Source organism: Rattus rattus, chromosome 5 (genome assembly GCF_011064425.1).
Source record: "Rattus rattus isolate New Zealand chromosome 5, Rrattus_CSIRO_v1, whole genome shotgun sequence".
Classification (NCBI taxonomy): domain Eukaryota; kingdom Metazoa; phylum Chordata; class Mammalia; order Rodentia; family Muridae; genus Rattus; species Rattus rattus.
The window spans coordinates 153,487,115-153,504,239 of NC_046158.1; the positions used below are offsets into that span (position 1 = coordinate 153,487,115).

Genomic DNA, 17,125 nt, shown 5'->3' on the forward strand with positions numbered 1-17,125 from the left:
TCTCCTGGGGCTCTCAAAGGGAATTCCCCGGCTCACAGCCTGGATCCTAAGCACATAGCAACATAGTAATATGTGTGTCCACTTTTCCTGTCCATCCTGCCGCAGGTGGCCTAGAACACCCTTTAAATCCCCTCTAGTGGGATGGCCCTGCTCACCCCATATCCTTTGCCTAGCTAACATTTGTTTTTCCTTCAGGTGGGTCAGGCCTCATTTACCCTTGTCACAGACAATGCTACATAATTGTGGGGTTTTGTTTGATTTTGGTTTTAACCTGATTATGACCTATGATTCTGCCAGACACAGTTCTAGGTGCTGGAGGATTTATCAATGAATGAAACAAACAAAAACTCCTGCCCTTGAGAAGCTACATTCCAGAGGTGCCTTCCTCCTTGGCCTAGGGTCGTGAAATGGACACAGAAAGGGGACATGCTCTGCCTACAGTGCTGCTGTCCAAGGTGCCTGGTCCTGAGCAGGCACTGTAAGTGGCCTGACGGAGCCAATGGAGTGAACAGGCCTCAGAGCATCTGCAGGACTAACAACTCCCTGGATAAGCACCACAGTGGCAGGAGCAGCAGTAGGATCCCTGGGCAGGTAAAATGGCCAATGAGCACTGGGGTCCAAAGAAGAGTGTGCTCAAGAGACTGTCCGTGACACCTATCTTCCTTCCTGATTACCCGTGTTATCTTCCATGAGGCAGATGAATGTCCCCAACACACCTTCATAAGACAGATGGATGAAGGACGTTTAAGAAAGTCTAGGATTGGGGCTGGGGATTTAGCTCAGTGGTAGAGCGCTTGCCTAGGGAAGCGCAAGGCCCTGGGTTCGGTCCCCAGCTCCAAAAAAAAAGAACCAAAAAAAAAAAAAAAAAAAAAAGTCTAGGATGGAGTGGGTACTAAACTTGATTGGGTATCAGACTGGCCAGGTACTGGGACAGTGCCTGAGAAGCTATTTCTTACAAACTCTTTGGATTATTCTGATGTAGCCAATCAGACAGACCATCATCCTTTAGGGTGGGCCTCAATCTATCCCTACCCACGGTAACTCCCTCTTCAATCTCATGTCCTGCTACCACAGTCTCCATTTCTTCCAGGGATCTGCTCAAATCTCGCCTTCTTGATAAATATTTCACAAACCAGACTTCGGCCTTAAGGGAAAAGTTGTGTGTGTGTGTGTGTGTGTGTGTGTGTGTGTGTGTGTGTGTGTGTGCAGACGCCTGGGAACCGGAGGGCTGGTGGGACCCCTGGAACTGAAGCTACAGTTGGCTGCGGCATGGCACCCACAGAGGTGCTGGGAACTGCTGGGTTGGTCCTCTGTAAGAGACATGTTTTTAACCACTGAGCAATCTCTCCAGACTGGTTCTCCTTTGTCTGGGAGATAGTGTCTCCATGTGTGGTTAGGCTGGTCTTGAATTGATTCTCCTGCCCCAGGCTCTCACATGCTGGCTTATCCCATCACACTGTTTAATACAGCAAGACCCCCTTCCTTTACCTTTCTTACCCTCATCCCCCTGTTTACTTTGATGCAAACATTTAGCTTCATCTGCTGTAAGTGACAAGGTAAGTCTGCCTTGTAGGCTCAGGAAAGTTTACCCCTCCATTCTGAGAATCTCCGCAGGCTTGTTCTAAAGTGCAGCCAGCATCAAAGGTTAAATGGCTAAACTTACAATTACGTGTAATACAATACTGTGCATACACTAAGGTAAAAAAAGTTCTCAAAAAAATATTCTCGCTTGTCCCTTTCTAACCTGGAACACCATTGTTTGTATGTCTCCCTGAGTCTTTACCCTGCAGACTTGAGAGCACAGACATGATGTATAAAGGCACGTTCCTGAATATTTTTCTTATCCTGAGTCCAGTGACACCAACTGCTAAGCTGAAATGAACTTCAGTAGGAGTGGTTCCCAGGAGAGGTAAACAGGGCAAACTGGGCTTAAAAGTATCGTTTCATTGATTCATCCCCGGTTGGCATGGGCCAAATTCAGCTCATCTGTTGTATTTATAAATAGTCTTCTTGCAATAAAACCATGCCCACTCACATACTATCTGCGGTTGCTTTATACAGAACCAAGGTAGGCAGTTACAGCTACAGCTGAAAAGTCCCACTGTAGCAGCCCTTCACAGAAGAAAATGACTGGCTGCTGGTCTGGCTTTAAGAAAGTAATGGAAGCTGGGCTTGGTGGTTCACACCTTTAATCCCAGCACTCAGAGGCAGAGGCAGGCAGATCTCTATGAGTTTGAGGCCAGCCTGGTCTACAGAGCTAGTTCCAGAACAGCCAGGACTACATAGAGAAAAATTCAAAGAAGAAAAGAAAGAAAAACCTGGAGAAAACACTAGCAATGTAAAGCCAGTCAGGAATGAGAAATTTTCAAGTTTCTCTCATTGTTTCATGGTCTCTATTATTTTGTACTTTTGTCTTCTTGCCCTCCAGTTTGAATACAAATTCTAATCCTTACGTTGGCACCACACTTGTTTAGACATGACCACATGCTGGCCATGGATGGAAAGAAGACTCAGGCAAAATTCAAGGAAAGTATACTGTAAATATCGGCTAAGTTGGGGGACAAACTAAGAGAGAGAGAGAACTAAGATAGCTCTCTGAGTTTGAGGCTAGTCTGGGCAACATAGCAAGACAATTATTTTAAAAATAAAATAGGGGGCTGGAGAGATGAACCTGTGGTTAGAAGCACATATTGCTCTTATGAACAATCCAAGTTTGCTTCCCAGCACCCACGCAGATCATAACCACCTAGAGCTCCAACTCCAGGGGATACCACTCTCTCCAGTCTCTGCAGGGACCCCCCCAGCACACACACACACACACACACACACACACACACACACACACACACACACTATAAATAAAAAAATACTTAATAAAACCCAAAACAGGCTGGGTGTAGTGGTGCACGACTTTAATCCCAGCACTTAAACAGCAGAGGCAAGCAGATCTCTTGTGAGTTCAAGATCAGCGTGGTCTACAAAGAGAGTTCCAGGACACCCAGGGCTCTGTCACACTGAAAAACCTTGTCTCCAAAACCCAAAACCAAAACTAAACAAAAGAATAGTAACTGAACAATAAAAAGTATAATAAAGAGCATTGTACGATTATTTCTAGACTTCATCAGCAAAATTTATAACACGCACACGTACCATCTGGGGGATACTTGCCTCCACTAAAATGTAAGCCCTCTACAGCCACAGCACCCAAACTATGCCTCATTTCATCTGAATATAAGCTCGTTTTATTCTAGGAATTATATGAAGAAAAAGAGGTTGCGGGTGCCAGTCAACTAGGTGGCCTGGCTGGAGAGAGGAGGTTTGGGAACTCCGGTTTTCATGGCTTGACTCGTCAGACCCACATCATGTTCTCAGCTCTACCACCAACCAGTCATGAATTGGTAAACTGCATAACCTTTTAAAATCTCAGCTTCATTTAAAAAGAGGGTCCATCTTCTTACCTCATAGGGAGGTCATGGTTGTGTACACACCGCCTGCCTCATACTGTGTTTCTCCACAGATGGGTGTGGCCTTTTGACCCTCCACCCTTCACCCCTAGAGACATAGCCTGATGCTGTCACACATTTCAGTGACGTCACAGCTCCCCTGCCTGGCAGCTCCAGAACCATCATATGGTACTCAGCCCAAGTGCTGATGTGAGAGGGGCAGGGTGCAGGCAGCACTGGGTCCAGTCTTGCTCCTACAGCCCCAGTATGAGTCCATCTACAAAGAAGAGGCTGAAGAATAAAGTGGCGTCTAAGGTCAGCCCTGTGCCAGAGCCTGGCAGGCCCCATAGAAGGAATCGTACCAGAGAGTCCAGCCGCAAGAAAGAGTTTCCAGCCTTGTGGAAAGGGGGAAGGTGAAGGGTCAATGGAGGCTGGCAGAGCTAAGATGCTCTCAGTTCTGTTCCAAACCAACGTGATAAGACTCCAGTCTAGGACTGGTCTAACCATACTCAGCCAAATGAGCACAATACGGCACAATACGGGAATGCGAGGGGATTCCCCTATACCAGGACGCGCTCTCTCACTTTCTTCCCATCCCTCAGATGCAAGATGAGAAACTACAGGACAAGATAAACCAGCCTGTGGGCAAAGTAATTGAGCGGAACCGACTTAAAACGGTGAGATGCTTCATTTTAGCCCCTGCTTAGGGAACCCGACCCCCACCTGAAGTGTTACCCCAGGTACCAGACCCAGTGACCCAAGGGAGCCAGCAGACTCAGCCCTGGGCTGAGCCGAGCAACTGGCAGGGGAAGAAGGGCTCTCCTGGGAGATCTGGAAACCTCTTTCTGGTTTCTTGACCCTGGCAGGTATTAAAAAACTTGTCCCTCTTGAAGCTATTCAAGAGTTCGAATAGCCGGATCCAAGAACTCCATAGGCTGGCCAGAAGGTGTTGGTATTCAGTGCTCAGAGTTCCACAGATCCTGCAAATCTCTGCTAGGTAAGCTCCCCCACACCCCTTCCTCATACACTCACAAAATGGACCCAGTGGCTGTCTTTCCTAGGGACAGGCACTGTGGGGGAGGGTCGGAAACAGTGGCCTACTTTATAGAAGGGCTCTGTGCAACAGGTCTTTACACAGGCTGCTTTACTGATAGGGCCCGAAGCTCAAGAAGTGGTAGAATGAATGCCTGTTTGAAGCCTTTCCCACCTCATGTCAAAGCTGTGGCTGCAACAGTGACCATAGTCATCTGGCTAAGGGCCCACCATTGCCCTGTGTGCTGAGTGTGTATGTGGTGGGAGCTTTCCTTCCTTCCTCTCCCTGGCAGCAGCTCACTCACAGACCAGTCGCCCTCTCAGTCTTGCCCAGAACCTAATTACGTGGAGGTGGCCCTAGAATTCGAGGAGCATTTTCATGAGTGCCTGCTCTCTGCTTGGCGTGTTACATATGCACCCCACTTAGTTCCTGCTTCCCAGCAATCCTAGGTTCATTACAGCACCCACTTGATGATGGAGACCCAGGGCCTGGGAGGTCACCTGATGATCAGAGCCTAGCATGTCTGACTCCGGAGCCCGCTCCAGTCTGCTGCTGCCTCACGGCTTCCTACTTGGCAGATCTTGACAGCAGTCACCCACTAGCCATCACTGTCACCAGCTAGGACGAGCTTGCATGGGGCTTGGCCCCGCTGACACACGTACTCCTGAGGAAATCTCCTTTCTGGTAGAAAAAAAAAAGCTGTTTATTCCTTCCTAAGGTTCTTTCTCTGATGTGGCCTCCCAGATACAGGTGTCCAGAAAGCCCAGCACCACAAGGCTCAGGGCCACAGAACATCATAGCTTTTAAAGCACAAAAACATTTCTTAAAAATAGTTGTCCCGGGGTTGGGGATTTAGCTCAGTGGTAGAGCGCTTGCCTAGGAAGTGCAAGGCCCTGGGTTCGGTCCCCAGCTCCAAAAAAAAGAACAAAAAAAAAAAGTTGTCCCTAACTAACCCTCCATGTGAGAGGCATCTTGCCTTCATCCTGCGTTCTACCCAGGACAGGTGAGGGTACTGGAGAAGACTCCTCAGAGCGCCATGATTTCTCAGAATCTATTTTGAAAGGAACACTGAGACAGCCTAGCACAGTGGCAAGTGCCAACAACACACTACCCTTAGGCTCCTCAAATATTGGTCATGCCATCTGCCTCACAAGTTCTCACATGCATTCTGCCCAAACTTCTCTTACACCTTCCCCACGGCACGAGAGACATTTCTTTTCAGTCTATCTCTAACGGCTTCCTGAACCAGCCGCAGAACAACCACCTCAGGACTGGGCTAGGACCCTCTTAGCCGTGCTCTGCTGATGGCCTTCCTTCTCCCTCTCAGGGACAATGATGTCTGCAAGAAAGTGAAAGAGAAGAATGCAGAACTCCAAGAGGTTAGGGCCCTTGAGAAGAAACCAGACTATAAGAAGGCAGAGTCCATAAAGGAACCTAGGCAAAAGACATCCAAGCAGTGGAAGCTCAAGCGAGGATCTAAGGGGACACCTGCAGCAGTGACACGGAGAAAAACACAGAAAAAATCTAAAGTCTCCAAGACGTCAAAGAGCCGAGGCTCGAGAACCAGAGCCCAGAAGAGGAAAGCATACGTTAAGAAGCCCCGCGTCGTCTTCCTGAAGACCTACCATCACAGCCTCCCCATGGGGGACATGAAGCCGCTGGATATAACTGACCAGTTGGTCTGGTTCGAGGGGCTCCCCACGCGCATACACATTCCAGGACGCCGGATCATGTGCAGATCGTCCGCCCTACGCTGCTTCAAGCGTTCCTGCACCCGTTTCTGTTCTGCATCACTTTGAGCTGCCTATGCACCATCCATACAAGGTAAGTGCCACTCCGCCAGGCTCACGCTCGGGGCTTTGGGTCTTGGTGACTGGCTGGCAGGACTGAGAGGCCCCACATCCAGACAGAGGAAGCTGTTGACCCGGCCACACAGCAGGCTAATAGCTGGGCTGAGGATACATCTTGGTGTGACTGAGCTCTAGAGGAGGTGTGCGACCTGACGTGTGCTGTCTCATACGAGGAGGCTTCAGAAGAGTGGGGTACTACTGTGTCTGAATCTCAAGTGCTGTTTAAACTTAGGGAGAAATAGCCACACTGGGCTTTCTGCATCTCCTCCCTGCAGACCAAATCAACTCTGATTCATTCACATTTTAAATAAGACAAATGCTAAAAAGAAAGTTCTTAAAGCAAAGACAACAAGAAACTCTCTTCACGGGTTGAGTTCCCCATGAAAGGGAGAGGCTGACTGGGTCCTGAAGTCCATGTTAGTGTTTCCCTTTGGGAAACCCAGATAGCTCCAACTTTCCACAAAAAACAAAGGCCCAGGCCGAGCCCGCTCACTGAGCAGCAGCGCCCTCTAGGGGCGAGTCTCATAACTAACAGGGTGCTCTGCTTGCAGGTGGTGTGACCCTGGATGGGAACTTGAAGTGTAAAAGAAGTAGAGATCCTGCTATCTATCAGCTTAGTGGAAGGGATAGGCAAGAAAGTCGAAAGTCTACAAATAAAATCTCCCCTATGACTACTCGCGCTGCCTAGCTGAGACTGGCAATCTCATAAACATGGAGCAAAGGTATCTTGGGGGAGGTGTGGGGGAGGAGGCTGGGTGTGAGTGTCCTGAGTCTGCTATCTATCCTCCTCCATCCCTCGACTCCTAAGGTCATTCTGTAAAATGGGAACAGAAAATCTACCAAGCTGTGTCCTTCAATCTCTCCTAGCTTCCCAACAAGGTGGGTCCTTTGAACAGTCAGTGGGTCTTCTGTGAAGTCAGAGACCACTTATCTCCTGGGTACAGGTGCCTCATAATGGTCCAGCAGCCCAAGGAGAGGCAGACACTTGTATGCTATACAGCAGGTAACTCACCCAGGCTTGCTCAGAGAGGAGTCACCTGAGCAAAACTACCCTCCACCCCCATCTCCTGGCTTCTCTCCCTTCCATTTTCCTAAGAAGAGAAAGTCACACAGAGCCTGCCTTGGCCAACGGAGTCTTCCCAGAATCGGCTCACCACTGATTATCAGTGCATGTGGTGTCAATAACTGGGCCTGCTGGGTCACAGGTCATGGATGCTGTTCAACTACTCTAACCTTGGTCAGAGATGGGAAAGACCAGGACAGGTGGGTTTGGGGGTAGGCACAGTGTCCTAACAGTACGTTCAACACCCTTGAGCCTGAGCCCTGGCTGACTTGATCTCATAACTGTCATCATTTGTCAGTGGGAATCAGAGGGCCTTGTACACACAGCTGTGGAGATGGGTCAAAGGAACCCAGGCCTCCTTCAAAGACTATAGCCCTTCTTATATTCCCCTGGAGCTGGCTCTGATGAGTGTGCCCTCAGGTGAGGCACCCAGCTTCCAAGCCATGGAAGGGCAGGCCCACAGAGTTCTCTGGAGAAGCAGGCAACAGTGACAAGACCCCCTTTTGGAGGGACAGGGATGGAGGACAGCCTCACTTTCCCCTATACTGTTGCTCTCTCTACTGGGCTTGGCACTGCCATCAATATTAGAAGGGCAGCCTGAGATCACGGACCACCCAAACGTGGCATCGGGAGTGTCCCACTATATTGCTGCTTCTTATGGGTGAGCCCAGGGCATCTGAGCACTCTGTACTGAACCACCCCTGGCATTTCCCAGCAGCCTCCTCCCTGGTCACTCCTCTCCAGCTGTTTTCCTGCTCAGTGGTCTCCATTTTTGGTCTCATCAACCTTGGTAAATAACCTTTCTTCAAACTCTTTCCAACCTCCTGTTTATCAGCATGTGACTTCACATCAACATCCCTCAGTGGGTGGTCAGGGCACAAACTGTCTTCATGGCACCCTCTTCAGAGAGTGATTCAAGCATAGGCCCGAGAGGAGAAGGCCTGGCCAAGGTGGCCATGCTGCAGTCTGCGCCCAGGGGAGGAGTTGGGCTGAGGCCTGTGTGCAGAGGCTGAGACCCACCATGGCCTAGGGAAGGAAGAGCATGGTGGAAGGCACTTCTGCCTCCCAACAGAACTTCTTCCAACCCAGCCTTGTCCCCAAGCCCTGGGCATTTGTGACTGCCATCTGCTTACATCCGAGTGCCCCCTTTCCTGAATTTAACCACTTAAGTCTGAGCTTCTTCTGGGTTTGGTAGGAGCCATTATTCAAGAAAAGAGTATCCCAGAAATGGTGTTGAACTCACTCTGTAGACCAGGCTGGCCTCCTAACTCAGATCTGCCTGCCTCTGCCTCCCAAGTGCTAGGACTGAAGGTGTGTGCCACCACACCTCGCTATTTCAATTGGTTTTGTTTTTTAAGGGACACTAGCTGGGAGAGGTGGGACCTCTAATCCCAGCATTTGGGAAACAGAGATACAGGGATCTCAATGAGTGCAAAGCCGCCCTAGCCTACATAGACAGCACTTGCCAAGGCTACAGTGAGACCTTGTCTCAAGAGGCCAGGGGTGGGGATAGCACTAACAGCCGTCTAGAGGTCTTGAAGTGAATACAGCTTATGTAGGAAAGTCAGTTTGTGGGATGATGAAGGATTTTAGTCTTTCCCTAAACTTCCTTCACAGTTCTGTGCTATAACATCCCAGGCTTGGTTCTGTTTCTCCCTTGTGAGCTGCTACCTAATTGCCTGCAAATAAGGACTGGATGTCAGTTTCCTAAGATACCCAATTATCCGGGGTTGGGGATTTAGCTCAGTGGTAGAGCGCTTGCCTAGCAAGTGCAAGGCCCTGGGTTCGGTCCCCAGTTCCGGAAAGAAAAAAAAAAAAAAAAGATACCCAATTATCTGGATCAAGTTGGAACGGGAGTTGTGTGATGTTGAGCTGATAGAATTGTTAACTCCCTAATTCTTTGTAGTCTCTCTCTCTCCCAGTGGATTAAGTGAGAATATTCATGAGTAAGGTGAGGCGGACTGGAAAAGTCTCCTCGTCTGTAAAATGGGTATGTGGGAGGGAGCCTGCTAACTTTCAGAATCATGGGTTATTTTCTACTTTCCAGATGTGTGCTACCTGTAGTATCTCATGAAAAATCTCACAATAATCCAAAGGAATGGGTCCAATCTGCCCGCCACAGTCCTGAGTCCTGCATACATGGATTCAGCCAGCTATAGGTGGGAAATCCTTGCTAAAGCTGTCCCTCCACGCTGAGTAGACAGGCTTTCCTTGTACCCTGAACTGTATGCCCCACCCCCACCACAGCACTACCTTTTGCAGGGGTGGGGTTAGAGACACAATCACACTGGCCAAGCTGGCCTCTGCCCAGCTGTCACTCCGCTGCAGCTCTACAGTCGCCCAGGTTGCATTCCCGCTGAGTAGGAATGCACCAGGACACTAGGCTTCCATGCCCCTCTCCTCCCCAACACGGTTTCCCTTAGCTCTTGTCCCTCTCCTACAAGCCGTGATGTTTAGTCTCTGCCTGCCCTTTAGTCAGAAGGAAGTCACCCTGAAGCTCCAGAGAGCTCAGAAAGTCCGCTTCCAGGAGAGCCTTTTTGAATTATGACCCCTTCAGGACTTGGAGGGCCTAGGGCCTTCCCTAACCCCTCCCTCCAGTGTATCTTACCGATGAGGAAACTGGAACTGCCATTGCATTTTGGCTTCCGTGGAGTCAGTTGGAACAGGGCTGCCTAGAATGAGTTAGATGTGTCCTCTGAGCCATACTCCACCCCACCTCACCGCCATCTTTGGGGTTAACTGTTCGGAGTGGCACAAAGTCTCCACACATCTCCTGAGTTCAGGTGTTAGGTAGAGTGAAGGGAGAGGCAGGGTCAAGACTTCAGGTCTCCAGAGGAGGGACGTTCATTCACTAGGAAGCTGGAGGTAGGTTTTAGATTGCAGCCTTCCTCCTCTGGAAATTAACACATGGCCTGCATTCCTACATCACTTGTTAACCTGTGGTCCTTGTGCACTGCCCATCTGTTTTTCTTGAATAGCTAGTTATGTCTGTAAGCTCTGTCCAACCTAACCTGCAGTGACACAGTGAGATCTGAAGGTCTGACTACGATGTCATAGACTGCTGAACCAATCAGAACTTACACACCCTGATTACGGCCCTCTTCTACATGAGCCCAAATTCCGAGGCTGACAAGTTCGTTTCCTCATCTGTAAGATACGGCTGATGGCACTTCCAACCGAAGTTGTCACATGTGAGATAAGTCTCTGGCCCACTGCTACACAGACACCTGTTCAGCATCCCGTGGATGCGATTATTAAAAAGATGAACTATCATCACTCCTGCAGACTGGAACTCACCTCTATAAACCATGCACACTGTTGCTTCAGAAACTGCACGTATCTTAAGGTTATAAAACTCGTGTTTGTTACGTGCTGTACTAGCTGGTATCGTGTGTCAACCTGACACCAGCTGATCACAGAGAAAGGAGCCTCAGTTGAGGAAATGCCTCCACGAGACCCAGCTGTAAGGCATTTTCTCAACTAGTGATCAAGGGAGGAGGGCCCAGCCCATTGTGGGTGGTGCCATCCCTGGGCTGGTGGTCTTGGGTTCTATAAGAGAGCAAGCTGAGCAAGCCAGGGGAAGCAAGCCAGCAAGAAACATCCCTCCATGGTCTCTGCATCAGCTCCTGCTTCCTGTCCTGCTTGAGCTCCAGACCTGACTCCCTTCGGTGATGAACAGCAATGTGGAAGTGTAAGCTGAATAAACCCTTTCCTCCCCAAATTGCTTCTTGGTCATGATGTTTATGCAGGAATGGAAACCCTGACTAAGACACATGTGTATGGGGTCTATAGGTTGAGTGTGGGTATGCACACACGCAGGGCCCAGCAGGCTATACAATTTTTCCCTCTATCACTCTCTGCCTGCTGTCTTGAGACAGGGTATCTCACTGAACTGGAAACCTGTCATTTCAGCCAGGCAGGACGGTCAGCTAGCTATGGAGATATGCCTGCCTGTCTGCCCTCTGGGGGAGGTTATATAATTTTTTAATCAACTGTCCCTCATCTCAGTCATCGTATTACTGGGATAAAAAGAAATAAAAATAGATCACCTTGGTTTCTTTAGTGATTTTACAATTTCCAAAAATCAAATTAACAGTAGGACACAGGTTTCTCATTACAAAAATAAAAAAAAAAAAAAAACCAAAAAACCAAAAAACCTTATACAGGAAAAGTTGGCACAGCCACTAAGAGAAACTGCTAAGAGACGTTCCTGTCTGGAACATCAGAATCCACAGCTTAAGCGGGTGGCAGCCACACTCAATTGTCTACACTGTTCATTGCAGTTATGTGCTTTCAGAGTTTGGGAAGGAAACCCACCAATCCAGCTGGACCCAGGCCCTGCAGCCAGCGGGGCCACAACCCTGGGTTACCCTGGACCTCACCCTAGCTCACCTAGCCTCTGCCCAGGGACCGTCAGTCTCAGAGTCTCATTCTGCCAGCTCTGACTCCTGCTCTATAGGGCTGAGAGCCAAAAGGCAAGAAGGGCTCCCTGTGCAGGAAGCTAAACTTAGCTGTGATATGCAGCTATCTTGGACAAGCTCCAGAAACCGAAGAAGTACAATAAAGGCTTCACGAAAAACGTATGCTACTGTCTATGTTCAGGAATCACAAGTGTGTGTGTCTGAGGGGGTTGTGGGGGAACACCTGGCATCACAGAGGCAGTTGCTGGTGGAGGGTGGGATAGAAGATTTTGCTTGTTTTCGGGGTTGGGGATTTAGCTCAGTGGTAGAGCGCTTGCCTAGGAAGCACAAGGCCCTGGGTTCGGTCCCCAGCTCTGAAAAAAAAAAGAACAAAAAAAAAAAAAAAAAAAAAGATTTTGCTTGTTTTCTTGAGATAGGGATTCACTATAACCCCTGAGTCTGTCATGTGGCCTCAAACTCATGATCCCAATAGCTCAGTCTCCAACGTCTTAGGGCCAGCAGGTGCTGCCACTCATACTCTGGCATTTAGTATTTTACCTGGAGAAGTAACTGTGGGGCCCAGAGAAGAAGGAATCCTCATTATTTAGAGCTCTTGTGCACAGGTGACGCTCTTGGTCCCAACAATGACATAAGTACAAGCCAAAGTGTGGAAAATAGTGTATTTATGCACCCAGAAAGGACAGCTGCCAGCCCTCACAGAGGAGACCACTCAAAAGCAAGCTCCAGCCTCAGCTGAGCCTCTAGCACCGTTAGGATTCCCTCCCCATACAGAACACAAACGAGACCACAAACAGAAGCTCTTGCCACAACTGAGATCCAGTGGAAGCTGTGCCTGGTCATTTCTAGAGCACAGACTGGCTTTTATTATAAAGCTAAGGCGGGGGTTTGGGGGATGCTGGGATCTTCTCTGGGCCCTGTGGCTTTGACTCGCTGTGCTGAGAGCCAGCAGCAAGGGAGAGTTCATACAGGAAATTGGAGGAAGTCAGTAATGGGTTCTTGGGGACACACACACACACACACACACACACACACACACACACACACACACACACACACACACACAGAGGTACGTGTGTGTGCATGTGTCACAGGAACAGTTGTGCATTTTTCTTGTGCTTGGTACCTCCTCTACACGCCGTCCTCTCTGTCAGCAGCCTAGTACTTTGTACCTACAACTCCTGTGGCTATGGACCCAGAAATCAAATGTTTCTCCACACAGAATCACTGGTTTGGCAACATGGCAAAGGTACCAGCTGTCACAGGGCATAAGACAGACAACGAGAAGAGTGGTTTGTTCCAATCAGATATCCTTGATTTTTTTTTCTTTTTAAAATAACAGGCTGGTGACAGTATGGTGGCTCACATGACATGGTTCCAAATCTGTCACTACCCTCCGTGAGGCCCCTCACCGGCCTCCAGCAGGCAGAGGCCGTTCTTGCATCTGTGACCATGGCTGCTACCTGCCTTCATGGTAGGACCTCACTATCTCTCCACCAACAGGCTTCACATTTCCAGGGTTCCTCTCAGACTTGGGCCAGACCCCATCTGGAGGTCTGAGCAGCCCGAGGTGATGGGGCCCAAGTGCCAGCAGAGTGTCCGATGGGCCCAAGTCTAGACATTGGACTTAGGGGCTGAGCTGAGGGGGATCTCCTTGAGCTCCGTCCGCATGCACAGGTACTCCCCGATGACGGCCATGAGTGCAATGCACACAGCTTGGACCAGCCACCAGGTCAGCGCCGAGGGGAAACGGGAGCTGTAGAGCCAGCAGCCCAGGAGGTGAAAGAAATGCACAGTGACAGTGAAATCCAGGCACTGCTTCCCGCGCCGGATGAAGTACAGCAAGCCCAGGGCACTGTGGGGAGAGGATAGCAGCGAGTTGTCACTGGGTTGTCCTGGCCTCCCGTCAGGTTGTTGGGGAAGTGAGGACATCATGGTGGTCAGAAGCGAGCACGGTACGTGAGAAGCAAGGGTCATCCTATCAGACGCCTAGAGAAGCCTACTGGGTAACATCAAGAGTGGATCTGACGGAGGGAGGGTGGGGTGGAGAGATTGATGATAAACAGCTACCCAGGAATGGTGCAGACTGCTGGGTACTGGGAAGTATACACAGTCTACATAATGCAGACAAAAGCGATTTGCCATCTACGCGAAGCTTAACACAGCCGGGAATAAATCTGTTTTCCCACTATTCAAGAAAAGCCAGAAATCTGAGCATTTCCCCATCGTCAGTGTAAAGTCATAACGTAAAGGACAAGACACTGTTAGAAGTACTTCCTAGGGATTAACAGCACTTTACAGCTATGACGTAAGTGACTGATTGGATTCGCCCTACTTTACTGATGAGCAAACTGGAGATAAACTGCCAGAGTCACTCCACAGTGGTAAGGCAGTAGAAGGTTCAAAGCCAAGTGAGTCTGCTCTTAAGTCTCAGATCTTGGTCCCTATGCTAAACTGACCCTCAAATGGAGCAATGGCCATGAGTGACCTAGGATGCTGACAGAGGAGTCCAGCCCCTGGAATGTACACAGGAGCCTGGGGCCGGGAGAGGAGAAAGGAGACTCAAGCAACGGCACAGAAGAAGAATGTAAGCCAACCTCCCAGCTTCTGGTCTAAGTCTTCCCTCACCTCACATATTCAAGCAGGCCATCAGGCGGCAGTGCATACACAGTGACAGTTGAGCTTTGCACTTAATTCCAAACAACAATGGGGACCATGACAGGGCCAGTCCACAGAAACAGGCTCTTGACCCATCTTACTATCCCCAAGAAGTGCCAGCCTGCCTGCCTCATGGTTAAGTTTAGGAGGTTAGACCCCAAAAGATGAAGAGTAGAGCTGGTGATACTCACCAGGTGAGGGCGTTGAGGACGAAGGACATCATTGAGAGCCGGCCTGGAGGGGTGGAGAAGCCCAGGATCTGAAGGGGAATCACAAGGGGAAACAGGCTAGAGGCCCGGCTTCGCACAGCCAGGACCCTAGCAACAGCCTATGACACAAGCATTCTTCTCAGAGTACAGGAGACAACATGGTCTCTTCCCACGCACCCGCTATGGGATTTCGTTTGAAGCTCAAGGTATATGGGGGGATACTATTATTCTTTTACAAAAGATACAAGAGTTTAGGGAAGTTGCCTGAGGCAATACCGTGTCTAGAGTGCAAGAATCAAGTCTAGAAAGCATGCTTAGCAAACTATGGCTCCATGGGTCAGGCACCCGCTTTAGGAAATACAGCTTTACTGAAACACAGCTCGCAGATATTTTCTGATACATTGCTCAGGAGCGCATTTGCACTGTAAGGGCAGAGTTGAATAACCATGACCAAAAAACCTCTACGACCTCATCCTTCCAAAAGCTGTTGGCTGGACCTCGAGGTGGAACTCAGGCTGTGTACATCAGACCAGTCCTCAACAAAGCCTGATTCCCATATGCCCTTACAAGAAGGATGGAGCCTCCTACAACGTGCCACTACTCGGCATCCAGTAAGTTTGCAATACTTACTGCTGACAGAGTCTACTAAACACTAAATATCTGTGCCATACTTCAGCTTGCAAAGGCCTTTAACATCAATGATCTCATAATGCTACTACTGTCTCTTTCCACAGAATTAGTCACCCACAGGCTAGTGCACACAATAGTGGCAAAAGCAAGGCCTCCATCCCAGGTGATCTGGACCAAGAATTTTGCTTCTCATCAACCATCACTGCCTCTCCTCTCTCATAACCGCTTAGATTTCCACCATACTTTACAAAGTATTTTCTTACTCCTCAACCCCCTCTGCGCCTTTTAATGTTTTACTATAGGTGACACGACAGGAGTATCCTGCTCACTTTCCAGAGGATAAACGAGATTGGAAAGATAAAACAACTCAAGTTCCCTCAGCTAGATTGACCCCTAAGCACAGGCGGGCTCTTCCTACGACAGTTCACCACCCAATACCAACAGTATGACATTGCAAACGGGAGAGGAATCATTTGCCCGAGTCACACAGCAGAGTGGAATTTAAATAGAGACCAAATCTAAACAGTTCCCACTCCATCACTACTGATGCCCAGTTATCGATTCCTCTTCCCACTGTGGCTCCTGACGATCGGAGCTGAGAGAAGGTTAAGTCATTTTTCTAGAGGGTCTCAAGAAAGAGACTTATCTATCATGCTTGCCTGGGACACAAGTCTGTTGACTGTATTATCTATCATGTGTGTTCAACCTCAAGTCACAAGCTGCAGAGCTAGGAGAGCTACGAGGCTGAGTGCGGCTGCAGCCAACACAAAACTGTAAAGTTATTTAAAACCCTTTGAGAGTTTGTTTGTTATCTCGAATGAGCAGTTTCTGAGCGTGAACTTTGTAGATCAGTACTTAGTTTCCCAATGTCTATCTGCTTCCCTGTCCTCAGTCTTACAGATGAGCAAGGGGGGTCGGGGAGGGCACACTGAAATCCCTTCTTTTTGTAAAATGTCCACAAAATAAGAAAGTGGCACAGCCGGATCTAGAGCTCCGGGATACCCGACCACGAAAACCTACTCTATCCTGCAAAGCCTACCTCGGCGTCGAACATCTGGTCCAGGGACGGGCTGCTGCGCACCAGCGCGTCCACTAGCGCCAGCCACAGGCCCAGAGAGCCATAGTAGACCGTCTGCATGAGCACGATCTGCGACAGAATCAGCAAAGGGTCCCACACGTAGCTGCGGAACTGGCCCGCCATGCCGGCCCGCGGGGCTCGGCAGCTGCCCGCGCCTGTCAATGCCGCCACGCCATCGTTCCGCGGCCGCCGGACTACCTGCGGGAAGACACACCGAGCTTCAGCCGGCCGGCCGTCGCCTTGGCAACGCCGCGGGAGGAAGGAGGGCCTGGGACCCAGGAGCGAGCCCATTCCTGGGTGGGAGAGGCGGGGCGGGCCGACCCACCCGTTCCGGGCGCCGGGCTCCTCCCGGGTTCACTCACCCGCGACCCGCTCGGGGATCGAAGCGTCCGAGCGCGGCCCGGCCTAGGCGATGGACTTCTGAAACTGCGCTGACAGACAGGACCATGGAGCGGAGGACCCACCGGCCTAGAGAGGCTGAATAGCTGCGGCGCACGGCTACAAGCGGAGGAAGCGCTTCCGGGGACGGCTACCGAGGGGCATTGCGCAGACGCAGTGGATGCACTCCGCACGCCATCCAAATAGGCCCATGAAAGTAGCCCGGAAATAAACTAGGCACATGCGCAGGAGGAAGGATGAAGGCAAACGGAAGTAAGGCACAAAACCGTGGATCTTGCGCGCCCTCTACAGGTGGGCTTTTTAAACTAGCAGGTCCATTCCTAGGAGGAAAAAAGGTGGAAGGT

The 17,125-nt window shown here is 49.9% G+C and overlaps 3 protein-coding genes across 4 annotated transcripts in view; 1 reads left to right on the plus strand and 2 right to left on the minus strand.

Moving 5' to 3' along the window:
- The window catches only part of Tp53tg5 (TP53 target 5), a 13,693-nt gene extending 7,418 nt beyond the window's left edge, over window positions 1–6,275 (plus strand). The window contains exons 2-4 of the mRNA XM_032901799.1: window positions 4,046–4,120; window positions 4,310–4,440; window positions 5,804–6,275. Coding sequence (XP_032757690.1) covers window positions 4,046–4,120; window positions 4,310–4,440; window positions 5,804–6,275 — 678 coding nt within the window. The remainder of the gene's footprint in view (window positions 1–4,045; window positions 4,121–4,309; window positions 4,441–5,803) is intronic.
- Window positions 1–14,673, minus strand: part of Dbndd2 (dysbindin domain containing 2) — a 26,846-nt gene extending 12,173 nt beyond the window's left edge. Inside the window, exon 1 of the mRNA XM_032904853.1 lies at window positions 14,657–14,673. The gene's annotated coding sequence lies outside the window, so the exon portion shown is untranslated. The remainder of the gene's footprint in view (window positions 1–14,656) is intronic.
- Window positions 1–16,970, minus strand: part of Sys1 (SYS1 golgi trafficking protein) — a 26,717-nt gene extending 9,747 nt beyond the window's left edge. The window contains exons 1-3 of one of the 2 annotated variants that reach the window (XM_032904854.1): window positions 16,344–16,964; window positions 14,657–14,724; window positions 12,453–13,662 (exon numbers count right to left, since the gene is read on the minus strand). In XM_032904854.1, the coding sequence (XP_032760745.1) occupies window positions 13,422–13,662; window positions 14,657–14,724; window positions 16,344–16,673 (639 nt within the window). In that variant the 5' untranslated portion in view covers window positions 16,674–16,964 and the 3' untranslated portion in view covers window positions 12,453–13,421. Of the gene's footprint in view, window positions 1–12,452; window positions 13,663–14,656; window positions 14,725–16,343 lie in introns of those variants that run through there. The other variant, XM_032904855.1, reaches the window with a different exon arrangement.
- Window positions 16,971–17,125: the final 155 nt, after the last annotated feature.